The following is a 15257-nucleotide window of genomic DNA, read 5'->3' on the forward strand; positions in this document are numbered from 1 at the left end:
CCTTTGATTGGTATCAGTGGAAGGAATGGCGTCCCTTCATTGGTATCAGTGGGAGGAATAGTGCCCCATCATTGGTGTCAGTGTGAGGAATAGTGTCCCATCATTGGTGTCAGTGAGAGGAATAGTGCTCCATCATTAGTATTAGTAGGGGGAATAGTGCCCCATCATTAGTGTCAGGGGGAGGAATAGTGTCCCTCTATTGTTTTTAGTGGGAGGAATAGTGCCCTATAATTGCTGTCAGTAGAGGAATAGAGTCCCATCGTTGGTGTCAGTAGGAGGAATAGTGTGCCATTATTGGTTTTATTGGGAGGAATAGTGCCCTATCATTGGTTTCAGTTGGTGATATAGTGCCCCAAAGGCCATATAAAGGCAAGCAAAGGGCCACATCCAGGCCCCATGCTGCAATTAGAAGACCACTGACATAAACCATAGAGCAGTGGTGGCCAACTTTCCTAACATAGGGGGGGCTTCAAGTTTTGCCATCACTAAAGGGCCGCACAAAATATTTAGTAAATGTAATACTATAGACAGCTGTGAAAGATGGCAGACCTGCTGTAGGGTATGGTCAAAGACTTGAAAAATGCTCTAGGAGTTGTTACCGACTAAGAAGAACATGCTTCAGGAGACCGCCATAGACTGGAGGCACATTACATGAGGCATCTAAAGATCACTGTTGTTACAGCCCCTTTAGAAATCAATGTGTCTATATTCACACTCTTTACAGTCCCCTTAAAATTACTTCTTATGAAATCTATTATAAAAGACGGGAGAGGAACAAAAACCTACCCAATGAGAAAAGGGATGGACAGCATAGAAAAAAGTAATATACTCAAAAAATAAAAAGCAGTCTTCGGATGTCATTCCTTCACTGGCACTCAGGAGTTCTGCCTGAAGAGCCACACAATAAGTTCCAAAGGGTCTCCAGCAGCCCTTGGGCCACAATCTGGGTTCCAAGGCCGTAAAAAGGAGGTCAAGTCAAAGCATAGTCCTGCTCATTATAGTACTACCATAAAAGGTAGGAATCCCCCCACAATGTTAACAGCAGTAAAAACCTGGTGGTCCTACCTACCTCCAACCTATAATAAAAATGGGTTGAATTTAATTTCAGTTCAGAATTTATACATACAATTAGGAAAACTTTCTGAATCCGGTTGCAAGGGATCATAGATGTTCTCTCGATTAGACCACAGCCTTGAACCTCCTTTCCACATCTGGCAAACCCTGTCTTCGGTGTGATTGCTCTGCAGTAGGTGGACAGAGCTGGGACCTCAGACTTCCCAGTCTGCATAGGTTACAGAAACCTCTGGTGGTGCTTCATTGGAATCCAATATGAATAGCTTTATTAGTCTAGTCCAGGGGTAGGCAACCTCGGCCCTCCAGCTGTGGTGAAACTACAAATCCCATCATGCCTCTACCTCTAGGAGTCATGCCTGTGATTGTTAGGGTCTTGCGATGCCTCATGGGACTTGTTGTTTCAAAACAGCTGGAGGGCCAAGGTTGCCTACCCATGGTCTAGACCAGTGATGGTGAACCTTGGCACCCCAGATGATTTGGAACTACATTTCCCATGATGCTCCACTACACTGCAGAGTGCCAGAGCATCATGGGAAATGTAGTTCCAAAACACCTGGGGTGCCAAGGTTCGACATCACTGGTCTAGACAAACAAATATGAAGCCCCACCTTGGGCCGGGACCTTCTCCACTCATGAACTGGGCTTTATCATGAAGGCCACTCTTGGATGAAATGCGTCAGTGCAGGAGGCCCCCAGGTGGTGATTTTTAGAGATTTGTTGTTTACAGGTTAAAAACAGTTTTTTTTTTTTTGCTAGAAATTTACTTAGAACCCCCAAACATTATACTTTTTTTTTTTCCAACACCCTAGAGAATAAAATGGCGGTCGTTGCAATACTTTCTGTCACATCGTATTTGCGCAACGGTCTTACAAGCGCACTTTGTTTGGAAAAAATACAATACATTTTTTTTTTTCTAATGCCGCGTACACACGATCGGAAAAAGCTCTGATGGTTTTCACAAGGGAATTCCGACGGGATTTCGCTCAAGCTGTCTTGCGTACATACGGTCACATCAAATTCCCACCACCAAGAACGCGGCGACGTACAACACGTGCGACGGGACTAGAAAAAGGAAGTTCAATAGCCAGTAGCCAATAGCTTCTGTCTCGTAGTTGAATCTGAGCATGCGTGAGTTTTTGCGCGTCGGAATTTCGTACACGCGAACGCATTTTTGGATAGGAACTTTTTCCGACCGAAAAATGGAGAAGCTGCTCTCACTCTTTTGCTGGCCGAATTTCTGCCAGCAAAAGTCCGATGGAGCCTACACATAGGGTTGCCACCTTTTCTTCAAGCCAAACCTGAACACTTTAGCGACCTGGAACACCTTTGGGTGCCCCAAGGAGATTAGTAATGTGGTGTGCATAGTGTGCCGCAGCGACCAGTGGGTGTGGCCAAATTGCTCTTTTTGACATCATCACCCTGCCACCCAGTGATACCGAACCTGCCCCAAGACAGTTGCCTGCAGCTCCCATGTGGCAACAGATTTGTGTGACTATCTTGGTTACTTGAGGAGCCGCTGCCCAGTTTAAATAATGTGTCCGGGTTTCAGTCTGCCTGAAACCTGGACACATGATTCAAAACCCTGACTGTCCGGGGGAATCCTGGACAGGTGGCAACCCTACCTACACACGATCGCATTTTCCGACCAAAAGCTCTCATCTGTCTTTTGCTGGCTGAATTTCCGATCGCGTGTACGCGGCATAAGTCTCTATTTTTAGTTATTTGTACATGGGCAAATGTTAAAAAGAAGCAGAAAAAACTTTGAAATGAAAGCTAAAAAAAAAAAAAAAAAACAAAATCTTACAAACAGATTTCTAAGAAATTGTCAGAAAGTTGCGTCCGCCGTAAAGCAGCGCAGAGATTCGTAGTTTGCCCGGTAGCCTCTTGCGCTGTGATAACTGCCGGCCCAAAAGCGGCAGCAGCAGAGATGGAATCATTGCCAATCTAAGTTCACATAAAAAAAGTTTTCTTTTTGTATTTTTCAGAATCTTATCAAGAACCTCCCTGAGCAAAAGGAGCTGACCGCGCTGTCGCAGCTGAAGAGCGAATACGAAGACCTCTGCGAGCCGGAGCAATTTGGAGTTGTGGTATGTACCAAAAAAGCAAAAACAAAAAAAAAAAAAAACAATAATTCAGGCAGGATTTGTCATCTGTCAGCCGGCATAAAAAGAAAGACATTTCAATTGCGTATTGATTTTCCCATTATAGTAACTACTTACATTGCCGCGCGAGAAAACTGGCCTGCTGCCATTTGGTAATATTATTTATCAGAGACTAGCCAGAGCCAGAGGAAAACAGAGCGGGGAATTCATTCCGAAAAGGAGGAAAAAAAATAAAAATAACCTTATTTATTCCGAGGAGAGAAGACGTGGCACGTTGTTTGCAAAGATATCTGGCGGGATTGCATAGCCGACGTGTGATAGGGTCAGAGAGTCCCAAAAATGATATTTTCACTGCAACGTCTTCAATTGGTTTACTTTTGTTCAATGATGAATAAATAAACATACACAGGTATATACACTATATTGTCAAAAGTATTGGGACGCCTGCCGTTACATGAACTTTAATGGCATCCATGTCTTTATGCACCTTGCATTGAGCAGTGGTGCGCAGTCATGTTGGAACAGGAAGGGACCATCCCCAAACTGTTCCCACAAAGTTGGGAGCATGAAATTGTCCAAAATGTCTCGGTATGCCGACGCCTTGTGCCGCGTACACACAAGCAGACTTTTTCGACGGACTAGGTCCGACGGTCTTCCCGAAGGACTTTCAGAGGAGGTCTGACGGACTTTCTGAACGAAACGGACTTGGCCGCACACAATCGGACTAAGTCCGTTCGAAAGTCCGTTGGTTTTGAACGTGACGACGTAACCGGGACTAAACGAGGAAGTTCAATAGCCAGTAGCCAATAGCTTCCCTTGCATCGTATTTGGTCCGTCGGACCAGCACACAGGTGAATGGTTTTTCCCGATTTTTAGTCCGTCGGATAGATTTGAAACATGTTTTATTTCTAGGTCCGCCTGACTTTAGGGGAAAAAAAATTCCGCTGGAGCCCACACACGATCGAATTGTCCAACGGATTCCGGTCTGCCGGACCAAGTCCGCCGGAAAGTCCGATCGTGTGTACGCGGCATTAAAGTGCTGCTAAACCCAGTAATATGAAAATAGTTCATCTGCACCCCCCCCCCCCCCCCACAGCTTATAAATCTTCTTTTTTACATTAACCGCTTCAGCCCCAGAAGGTTCCTCCCCCCCCCTTCCTGACCAGAGCACTTTTCGGGATTCGGCACTACGTCGCTTTAACTGACAATTGCGCCGTGGTCGCACGACGTTGCACCCAAACAAAATTGACATTCTTTTTTTTCCTCACAAATAGAGCTTTTTTTTGGTGGTATTTGATCACCTCTGCGTTTTTTATTTTTTGCGCTATAAACAAAAAAGTGCCAATTTTGAAAAAAAAAAACACATTATTTTTTACTTTCTGCTATAATAAATACCCCCAAAAATATATAAAAAAAAAAACAAACAATTATTTTCCTCAGTTCAGGCAGATATGTATTCTTCTACATATTTTTTCAAAAAAAAAAGAAAATTGCAATAAGGGTATATTGATTGGTTTGAGCAAAAGTTATAGCGTCTACAAAATAGGGGATAGTTTTGTGGCATTTTTTTATTTTTTTACTAGTAATGGCAGCGATCTGCTATTTTTATTGGGACTGCAACATTATTGCGGACACATCGGACACTTTTGGTACATTTTTTAGACCATTGGCATTTATACAGTGATAAGAATACACTGACTACTGTAAAAATGTCGCTGGCAGGGAAGGGGTTAACCACTAGGGGGCGATCATAATTTTGTTCCCTCTCTGTGTTCTAACTAAAGAAGGGATGGGACTGTGTAGGGAAGATGACAGATCGCTTGTTCATACTTTGTATGAACACACGATCAGTCTCTTCTCCCCTAAGAGAACCGGAAACTGTGTGTTTACATACACAGATCCCGGTTCTCGGTGTGTCAGCAGCGATCTCGGGAGCATCGGCTCTGGGGGGCAAGCAGTGGGCGTGCGCGTCCCTAGTGGCCACAGGGCGAAGCGATACTACATAACGTAGTTTCGCCTAGCTGTGCCATTCTGCCACAGTAAAACTGCAGAGGCTGGTCGGCAAGTGGTTAAAGTTTTACTAAACCCAGTAATATGAAAATAGTTCATCTGCCCCCCCCACAGTATCCACATCTTATAAGCCTTCCTTTTACATTATATATTGCCACTATATACCTTTTGGCTGATCTGTACACCACGGTCGGTGATAAACTGCACAGTTTCTCCAGTGCTGACCGTTCAGGTAGGAGGAGATTTCCACTGCAGCCTGTATACACGCCCACATGTGTGATGACAATGTCACGGGACCTGTCTAGCTCTGAGACCAAGTAAATGTTCTCTCCAGCATAAAAGACACAACTAAGCATGTACAGGTTGGCTGGCCTTCCCAAGATCGACAGTGCAGGAGGGAAGGATCTGTGCATACAGGATAAAAGAGCCTTTTTACACAATGCAACAAATTAACCCCTTAAGTTCCACATTGAGTATAACAAGCATGCAATTCTGCATATACAGACCGATTTTACTTTTGTGGGTTTTGTACCACTTTAAGAGTTCGCTTCACTGGAACTAAGGGGCCCAGCCCAACCGCCTGAAAAACAAACCCCACACCATAACCCCCCCCCCCCCCCCCTCCACCAGTGCACGGGTAAGTAAGGTCCATAAAGACATGGATGAGTGAGTTTGTAGTGGAGGAACTTGACTGACCTGCACAGAGTCCTGACCACAACCCGACAGAACACCTTTGGGATGAATGAGAGTGGAGACTGCGAGCCAGGCTTTCTCACCCAACATCAGCGCCTGACCTCACAGATGCGCTTCTGGAGGAATGGTCAAACATTCCCATAGACACACTCCTAAACCTTGTGGACGGCCTTCCCGGAAGAGTTGAAGCTGTTATAGCTGCAAAGGTTGAGCCAACTCAATATTGAACCCTCCGGACTAAGACTGGGATGCCATTAAAGTTCACGTGCGTGTAAAGGCAGAGTTCCCCTTTTAATTCTTGAGTGAACATGCTCCAAGCCAGCCTTTTCTCAATATTTCGAACATAGAGGATCCCTTGAATTAACTTCCCGGACAGAGGGAACCCCTACTAAAAATGACTACCGTATATACTCGAGTATAGGCCGACCCGAATATAAGCCGAGGCCCCCAATTTACCCCCAAAAAAACTGGCAAACTTATTGACTCGTGTATAAGCCGAGGGTGAGACATGCCTGTCCATCCCTGTGTGTGTGTCCGTCCATCCCTGTGTGTCCGTCCATCCCTGTGTGTCCGTCCATCCCTGTGTGTCCGTCCATCCATCCCTGTGTGTGTGTGTGTCCATCCATCCATCCATCCCTGTGTGTGTGTGTGTCCATCCATCCATCCATCCCTGTGTGTGTGTGTGTCCATCCATCCATCCATCCCTGTGTGTGTGTGTCTCCATCCATCCATCCATCCCTGTGTGTGTGTGTCTCCATCCATCCATCCCTGTGTGTGTGTGTCTCCATCCATCCATCCATCCCTGTGTGTGTGTGTCCGTGTGTGTGTGTGTGTGTGTGTGTGTGTGTGTGTGTGTGTGTGTGTGTGTGTGTCCAGCCTACCTGTGTCCCGAGCCTCCGTCCCGTGCCTTGCCTCCTTGCCTCCGTCCCGTCCCGTGCCTTGCCTCCTTGCCTCCGTCCCGTGCCGTGCCTTGCCTCCGTCCCGTGTCGTGCCTTGCCTCCGTCCCGTCCCGTGCCGTGCCTTGCCTTGCCTCCGTCCCGTGCCTTGCCAGGATCGCCGCTCTTCGTCGGCGCCTCGGCGGCCATTCTAAAATTCAAAAGCCGCGCCTCCGCCTTCGCCTGTGATAGGCGGAACACTGAATTTCCCAGCAGCCTGTGTTCCGCCTATCACGGACATCGTCTCATCCTCGTCCGTAGTACGAGGATGAGACGATGTCCGTGATAGGCGGAACACAGGCTGCTGGGAAATTCAGTGTTCCGCCTATCACAGGCGAAGGCGGAGGCGGAGGCGCGGCGTTTGAAGAGTAGAATGTCCGCTGTCTGTCTGCTCGACACGCTGATCGAGCAGGCAGACAGCGATGACTCGAGTATAAGCCGAGGGGGGCACTTTCAGCCTCAAAAAAGAGGCTGAAAATCTCGGCTTATACTCGAGTATATACGGTATGTCTACAACTCATTATACATTAGTGCAATGGTCAGTGGGAAGAATGCTCCTTACACTGGTGGTCAGTGGGTAGACTCCCCATTACAGATAGCTAAAAAGTTAATTGGTGTCAGTGAGAACTTCTCTAGGAGGCAGAAGTTGCTCCTTCTATAAGGAACTCCCACCAACCTCTGGAGGAACCCTAGATTTCCATGGAACCCTGCCCTAAACCCAGAGGAGAAACAGGTAGTTACGAATAGGAACCAACAAGAAGAATTTGACTTTCAGATGCTTTTATGCATCCTGCCCTTGTGTCTACTTGTAGTCACGCCCTTCTGTGTTACAGAAAAGGCATTCTTATGCCCCGTACACACGATCGGACTTTCCGACAACAAAACCCTGGATTTTTGTTCGAAGGTTGTTGGCACCATCTTGTCTTGCATACACACGGTCACGCAAATGTTGGCCAACAATTACGAACGTGGGAATGTCATGACATACAAGACGTGCCGAGAAAAAGGAAGTTCAGCGAGGCTCCTTCTGCTTGATTCCGAGCATGCACAAACGTTTGTGCGTCGGACTTGTGTACACACGATCGTAAATTCCGACAACAACGTTTTATTGGCGGAAAATATGAGAACCTGCTAGCCAACATTTGTTGGTGGAAAGTCCGACAGCAAATGTCCAATGGAGCGTACACACAGTCGGACTTTCAGCCAACAAGCTCACATCCTATATTTCCCGTCTGAAAAATCCGACCGTGTGTACGCGGCATTGGAATCCTAAGCTTCCCCAACAATATCATGTTGTGATTGGATGCTGCCTCTTGTGACAGCGAAGATGCCACTTATGGGAATATTAGATTACAACCACAAGGCGACTTGGCGATAAACAACGGCCAAGTGTCCCAATCAACACGTTGCTGTCCAATCGTGGTATAGATCTAGCTCAGCGTGTTGTGGATGCCACTGCTCAATAATGGCCATTGACATGATTGGAGTACTAATAAGGAAAATTGCCATTCGGGACTGAAGAGCTTATCTGCAGAGGAATAAAAAAAATAATAATAAAGAATGGAGATCATCACGCTGGAGTGTTGCAATGTTTTTTTTTATTATTTTTCTTTCTTTTTTTTCTTTTTTTGCAAATATGCTTTTTTGCTAGTTTACAGTTGATTGTATATAGAAAAAAAATATTCCGTTGGAAAGTTACCATATCTTTGATTGCCATGATGAAACGACAAATGCCACGTACACACAATCGGACATTCCGACCACAAAATCCATGGGATTTTTTCCGACGGATGTCCGTAGGGTTCAATATTGAGTTGGCCCAGTCTTCGCAGCTATAGCAGCTTCAACCAGGGGTGGACTGACAACTCATGGGGCCCCTGGGCAATAGGAGATTGTGGGGCCCCCAAGCAATAGGAGAAGATTATGGGGCCCCCAGGCAATAGGAGAAGATTATGAGGCCCCCGAGCGATAGGAGATTATGGGGCCCCCAGGCAATAGATTATGGGGCCACACAGTATACAAACACACACACACATACAGTATACTCACACAGACACACAATATACACACACAGAATACACATACACACACTGAAAAGGTACCGGAGAGGCGGGGCAGCTATAATCTTGGGATTAAAAAAAAAAAAACACAGATTTTTACACACTGTCCTTTGTTTTATTGAGGCTGGCAACCCTGATGGGGCCCCTTAGTGGCATGGGACCCTCGGGCAGTGCCTGAGTGCCCGAATGGTCAGTCCGCCCCTGGCATCAACTCTTCTGGGAAGGCCGTCCGCAAGGTTTAGGAGCGTGTCTATGGGAATGTTTGACCATTCTTCCAGAAGCGCATTTGTGAGGCCAGGCACGTGCTCTAAGCCAGCCTTTCTCAATATTTCTATTATAGAGAATCCCTTGAAATAACTTCCCAGACAGAGGGACCCCTGCTAAAAATGACTATATCTACAACTTACTTTTGGTAATATAGTGTATATTATAGTGTGGGACTTCTTGGGTAAATCTATTGCATGTGGATATTGAAAGAATATTATACATTTAATGTTTAATTTATTGGACACATCGTTTCTTTTGGTGTGGATATAACATCGTATCACATTTTTTGATTTGAATATTATGCGTATATACTTTTTGGAGCAGTGCTGCACTATATTGATATTTATATAGTTTTTGAAGCACTGTTTTTTTTTTTTTTTTTTTTTTGGGGGGGGGGGGGGTTGTTTTTTAAGATTTATTGATTTATTTTCAAATATTCAAAGTTTAGTATAATTTAATCAGTGAACCACAGATGTTTTCTAATTTTAAAAAAAAAAGTTTTAACCAGCAGTTTTTAATATTGTAAGTTTCCTTTTTTTTATTTTTTTATTTTTTTACTTTAACATTTTGAACCATTAACTTTTTTTTTTCAATATTCCTTATTTTTGGTTTAAGCCAGTTAATAGTTTAATACCGAGAAGGTGAAAGATGAGTGTTTTTTTTCACGCCTTTCCAATGCCTGGTCTATTTTAGAAGGGTACAAAAATATACGTAACATTCACACCTCACACTGCGCGCACGTCCATATCTTCTATTCATTTCGACAAACGGTATTAGATCCAGTCGGCGTTTGCTCGGTTTTAACGGGGGGTGTCGTTATTAGATGTACTAAAGGGTCACTCCTGGGTGCTATGCATCCTCAGAGAAAGAATTGCGTTGTCTAAGTCGGCAACTAATTACCTTGGGTTGCAAACTTCTTATTAATTACGTCCCTGTGTTCTAAAATGTCATTTTAATTATGGAGAGTTCGTAAAACTTAGAAATATGGATTGACAACCAAGGAAGAGCAGCTGGACTGTCTGCACTGTCAGTTTCGGTGATTAGTGGTTTAATAAAGATGTATGTGTGTGTGTGTGTGTATATATATATATATATATATATATATATATATATAGGTTGGAGGAGTTCAGTGAGAGATACTGAAAATAATGGGAAAAAAACAAAAAAGTATGCTTTAATAATTTTTTTAAATAAATCAAAATTACATTTTAGAACTTTAGTTTTATTTAAAAAATAAAATAAAAAAAATGATATATATATATATATATATATATATATATATATATATATATATATATATATATATATATATATATATATATATATATTGTGTATTTACAATAAAATTCAAGTTTTAACATTTTACATTTATTTTAATAAAAAAAAAAAATAACATTTTAAGTTTTTCTCTTTTTTTTTTTCAGTATCTCATTTTAACTGAACCCCTGCAGGCTCTTTCCATCCACCTCTTGTCTACATGCACTCTCCAGTGATGGCTAGTTGGCTACAAGGCATTTCACATGGCGGGTCTTAATGGTTGATTACACCTGTGAAATGTGTGCTAAAACTGCCACTTGTAGTCACCTTCAGAAGCCTGTGTGGCAGGGTGACAACACATGAGAATGATTTGGAGACAGGAACACCCTATAACAGGAAGTGCCTGGAAAGAACCATCATTTTTTTTTTTTTGAAAGGTGCAGATTAAAAAATGAACTCCAAGTAAAAGAAAAATCCTCCCTTGCATTCCCGGGGGGGGGGGGGGGTGCAATGGGTGGGGTTTAAATGCTCATTTAAGTTTATGGTGCCACAAAAAACAGTTTTACTTACCTACAGGTTCCCACCAGGGCTTAAGACCAGTCCCTGCAGCCTCTTTTCCTTTATGTTCTGGTGGACGGTCCTCTGACATCATATGGGATCAATTGCCCGATAAAGGGGTTCTGCTTAGCTTCCAAAACATTGCTGTGTTCTAATTCTTAATAAAAGTGTTGGACCCTTTGATAGAGTTCCCTGGTGTGCTAGTGACATATCCTGTGTCCACAGAGGTCTCAGTCAGATTACACTCAGCTGTGCACTCTATGTTGTACAGTGTGGGATGTCAGATTCCTGCCCCTTCCCTTCTAGAGCTCAGAAATGCTTTGTAAAATAGGTGGCTTTACCTTTACTTGTGACAATTATTGTGTTTGCCATGCTCTGTTAGACAAATATCTCTTCTTTTTTTCGCCCTCTTTTAGATGAGCACAGTAAAAATGTTGCGGCCTCGGCTTAATGGCATCCTCTTCAAGCTTACCTTTGACGAACACATAAGCAACATCAGACCTGACATTATCGGCGTGACGCTGGCCTGCGAGGAGCTGAAGAAGAGCGAAAAATTTAAGAGGATGCTAGAACTAGTTCTGCTGGTTGGCAATTTCATGAACTCAGGCTCAAGAAATGCCCAGTCGCTTGGCTTCAACATCAGCTTCCTCTGCAAGGTAATAAGGGGTTTTCTTCTTTTGAGCAATGTAGTCTTATGCTTAGAACTGATTGCCTTAAGATAACTGAATATTGGAGTATGGTCCTGATGCTCATTAGAACTGAAGAAGCTGTTTGCATTGGCAGCAGACAGTTCAAGTCCAGATGAATGTGACCGATTTACTACTAGATAAACCAATTGGTGGAGAATGCGGGCACTACCTCTCTACATTTCACAACAAGACATTCCAAGACAAGAACAATGTGTTCAATAACATATTTCTACAAAGTAAATTAACCAAGCAAATCTATTATTATATATAGTATTGAACATTAGCATTGAAGCACCTAATATTGTCATTTAATCATTAGTAAAATATATAATATTTTTTTTCTTTATGACCTGGACCAATAAAAACTTTCACCGTGTCATGACTCTGCAGTAATGTTCATGTTTGTCTGCTTACCTCTCTGTTGTGTTCAGCTTAGAGACCGGTCGCTGTTCACCTGTGTGCTTAAATAATCTTCCCTCAAGCATGGCTCCACCCCAGCCTCTAACAGGAAACACTATATTAACCTGTGCACTGTAAGCCAAGCCTTGCTGATCAATATTGTGTGTTTGGCTTCCTGTGTGCTGTGTGTAACACTGTGTGTACAGTACTGTCAGGCCACCTGTGGCCAGGTGATAGATGCACACCTTTGGGATGAGGAGTGCACCACTGGACCCTATGGCTGACTTCTGCGGATGGAGCTCTGGGTGGTTCAGGAAGCAGGTCTACTGGAGCACCAACACAGATCACACTGGGAGCTAGAGCAGGAGATTCCCCAGGGCGCAGAGTCTAAGAGCCAGCAGGTGTTTAACAGAGCCTCTAGTCGTGAGGATGGGTTTGGCTGCAGCTGACTCCAGGTTGTGGCCCCCCGGGGTCACTCAGCTCAGGCTCACGGGTGGACAGACCAGAAGTAGCATTCCAGGACAACAAGGGATAGTCATGAGATAAGCCAAAAGGTCAGGGCAACGGGCAGACAGGGATAGACAGAAGAAAGCGCCAAGGTCGGGGTATCAGGCAGACAGGGATAGTCAAAGAACAAGCCAAGGTCAGTAAACAGAATCAGATGTAGTGCATGTGACGAGAAGCACACAGAAAGCCAAACACACAATATTGATCAGCAAGGCTTGGCTTGCAGTGCACAGGTTAATATAGTGTTTCCTGTTAGAGGCTGTGCCATGTTTGAGGGAAGATTACATAAGCACACAGGTGAACAGCGACCGGTCTCTAAGCTGAACACAACAGAGAGCTAAGCAGACAGACAGACAGACATGAACATTACTGGGAGTAAAGAGTGCTGGTAGATAATGATGCCACTGGAACTCATGAGCATTAAATGGCTAAAGGTGACAGAAGAAGAGACCACCGATGATAAAAGGTCAGGAGCAGGCCAAGATGAGGGTGGCCTCTCTTACTGCTCCAATCAAAGCACCCCCTGAGTAGGAGGAATGCAGTCATCAATTGGCTAGAAGGGACAGAAGATGAAGGCCACCAATAATCAGTACCAATAACAAGAGTTCAGGAACAGGCTTGGGTTGGTACCTCTGGGTAGGAGGACAGAAAGAGCAAAGACAAAAGTGCTGGTGGATGGCAAAGGAACTCATGAGTGCAATCATCAAGTGGGTAGAAGTGACAGAAAAGGAGGGCCACCAATGATAAGAGGTCAAAAACAGGCCAGGGTCAACAATAACCAGGTAAGATGGTACAAACATGACAGACAGAGACAGGCACAAGAGATGAGGTTCACCAATGGTAAAATGTCAGGAACAGGCGAAGATAATGAGGGTGGCTTTTCTTACTGCTTCAGTCAAATCACCCCTGGGTAGGAGGACAGGGAGCACAGGGACAAAATAAGCTGGTAGATGATGAAGTCACTGGAACTCATGAGTGCAGTCATCATGTAGCTAGAGCCGGCTGGAGATGAGGTCCACCGATGATAGATCAGAAACAGGGCAAGATGATGAGGGTGGCCTGTCTTACTGCACCAGTCAAAGCTGATGGATGGTGATGTCACTGGAACTTATGAGTACAGTCATCAAGTGGGTATAAGTGACAGAAAAGGAGGGCCACCAATGATAAGAGGTCAAGAACAAGCCAGGGTCAGCAACAACTGGGTAAGATGGTACCAACATGACAGGCAGAGACAGAGTCAAGGACAGGCCAAGTCAGCAACTTATAGGCAGAGAAGTAACAATAGGGCAGGTTGAAATTGTAGTCTGAGAAGAAGCCAAAGTCAATGCAGGAGCAAGGAAAGGAGAACCATAGATCAGTCAAGCACCCCTGGGTGGGAAGACAAGAAGTGCAGGGACGAAATAGTGCTTGTGGGTGGTGATGTCACTGGAACTCATGAGTGCAGTCCTCAAGTGGCTAGAGGGGACAAAAGATGGTGACCACTGATAAGAGGTTAGTAACAGGTCAGGGTCAGCAACAACTGGGTAAGATGGTACCAACAGGCAGAGACAGAGCCAAGGACAGGCCAGGTCAGTAACTTGCACGCAGAGAAGTATCAAAAGGGCAGGAGAAACTGTAGTCTGAGAAGAAGCCAATGTCAATGCAGGAGCAAACAAAGGAGTACCATAGATGATTCAAGGAAGCTGGGTCTGTAATTGGAATCGGGATCAAATGCAGAATTGCCACTCACAGGGTTGAAGTTGAATGTCCCTCAGCATTGGAGTCTTAGCTGAGAAGGTCTCAGAGTTGCATCCCTATGATTTCCCATTTGGCTATTTGTACTAACCAGGAGATGTAGCTAACATAAGTGGCTAATAAATGTAACATATTAGGGTATCGGTTCTGGGGCTACAACAGGTTCATGCAAATTCTTCTCCATCCAATGTGTATTAGCTAAGCATTGCAATCTTAAGGCGCTGTAGCCGGGTGTGTTGTATCTGTCATTATTGCACCTTCTTGATCTCTGATAGAGCCCATTGATGATTTTCCCTTTACAAACAAATGCTTTTTGGCATTTCAGTTATTAAAAGACCCAATAGTCTGAGACAAGTAAAATAGAGAAAAAAAAAAAAAAAAAGTGTGTCCAATGAAGGGAAAAAAAAAAAAAAAGAGAGAGACTTTTTCAGAAGCGTAATTATAAATGACACTGCAAAATTAAAGCCATAACAGGAACTGAAAAGCAAAAGCATCGGCGTAATTAAGGCAGCAGACTGTGGTTATTTATGTGAGGTAGGCAGTCAGATGCGGTTAATCTTAGCCGATTTGCAGGGGCCTTTTTTATTTATCTATTTTATAATTTTTGTGGATTAAAAAGGGATTCGGGATTAAGGAGCGCACTGAACATGTAGCCACGAGATTGATTTCCCGCTAAGGCCCTTGTACGTGCCCATGTCCTCCGACGAATCAAGCGCAGATTAACCTGGTTTAGCCGTGTACGGTACATTAGCTACGACGCGGTTAGTAGTCAGCTTGCAGCCCAGGCGGAAAAGTGACATGGGTTTTTCCGTAAAAGGCCTACTAAGCGCCATTTGAAATTCAGGCAGCCCATCCTGCGGTCTACAGCTATTTAAAGGGAACCTGTCTTTAGGAACGCTAACATAACTGGCTTGTAGGGAGGTGATTTTCTGATGGATCTCAGCTCTCATCTAATGGCAGGAGCCTCAATAT

General features: G+C 44.3%; 1 protein-coding gene across 3 annotated transcripts in view; it reads left to right on the top strand.

Moving 5' to 3' along the window:
* DIAPH2 (diaphanous related formin 2) overlaps positions 1-15257 on the top strand; it is a 1637420-nt gene that overhangs the window by 841588 nt on the left and 780575 nt on the right. For all 3 annotated transcript variants that reach the window (XM_077484914.1, XM_077484903.1, XM_077484922.1), the window contains 2 exons: positions 3060-3161; positions 11373-11612. In XM_077484914.1, coding sequence (XP_077341040.1) covers positions 3060-3161; positions 11373-11612 — 342 coding nt within the window. The remainder of the gene's footprint in view (positions 1-3059; positions 3162-11372; positions 11613-15257) is intronic.

The sequence above is a fragment of the Lithobates pipiens genome, unplaced genomic scaffold (genome assembly GCF_037356315.1).
Source record: "Lithobates pipiens isolate NorthernLeopardFrog02 unplaced genomic scaffold, aLitPip1_a1.2 Scaffold_1, whole genome shotgun sequence".
In the NCBI taxonomy this organism is placed as follows: domain Eukaryota; kingdom Metazoa; phylum Chordata; class Amphibia; order Anura; family Ranidae; genus Lithobates; species Lithobates pipiens.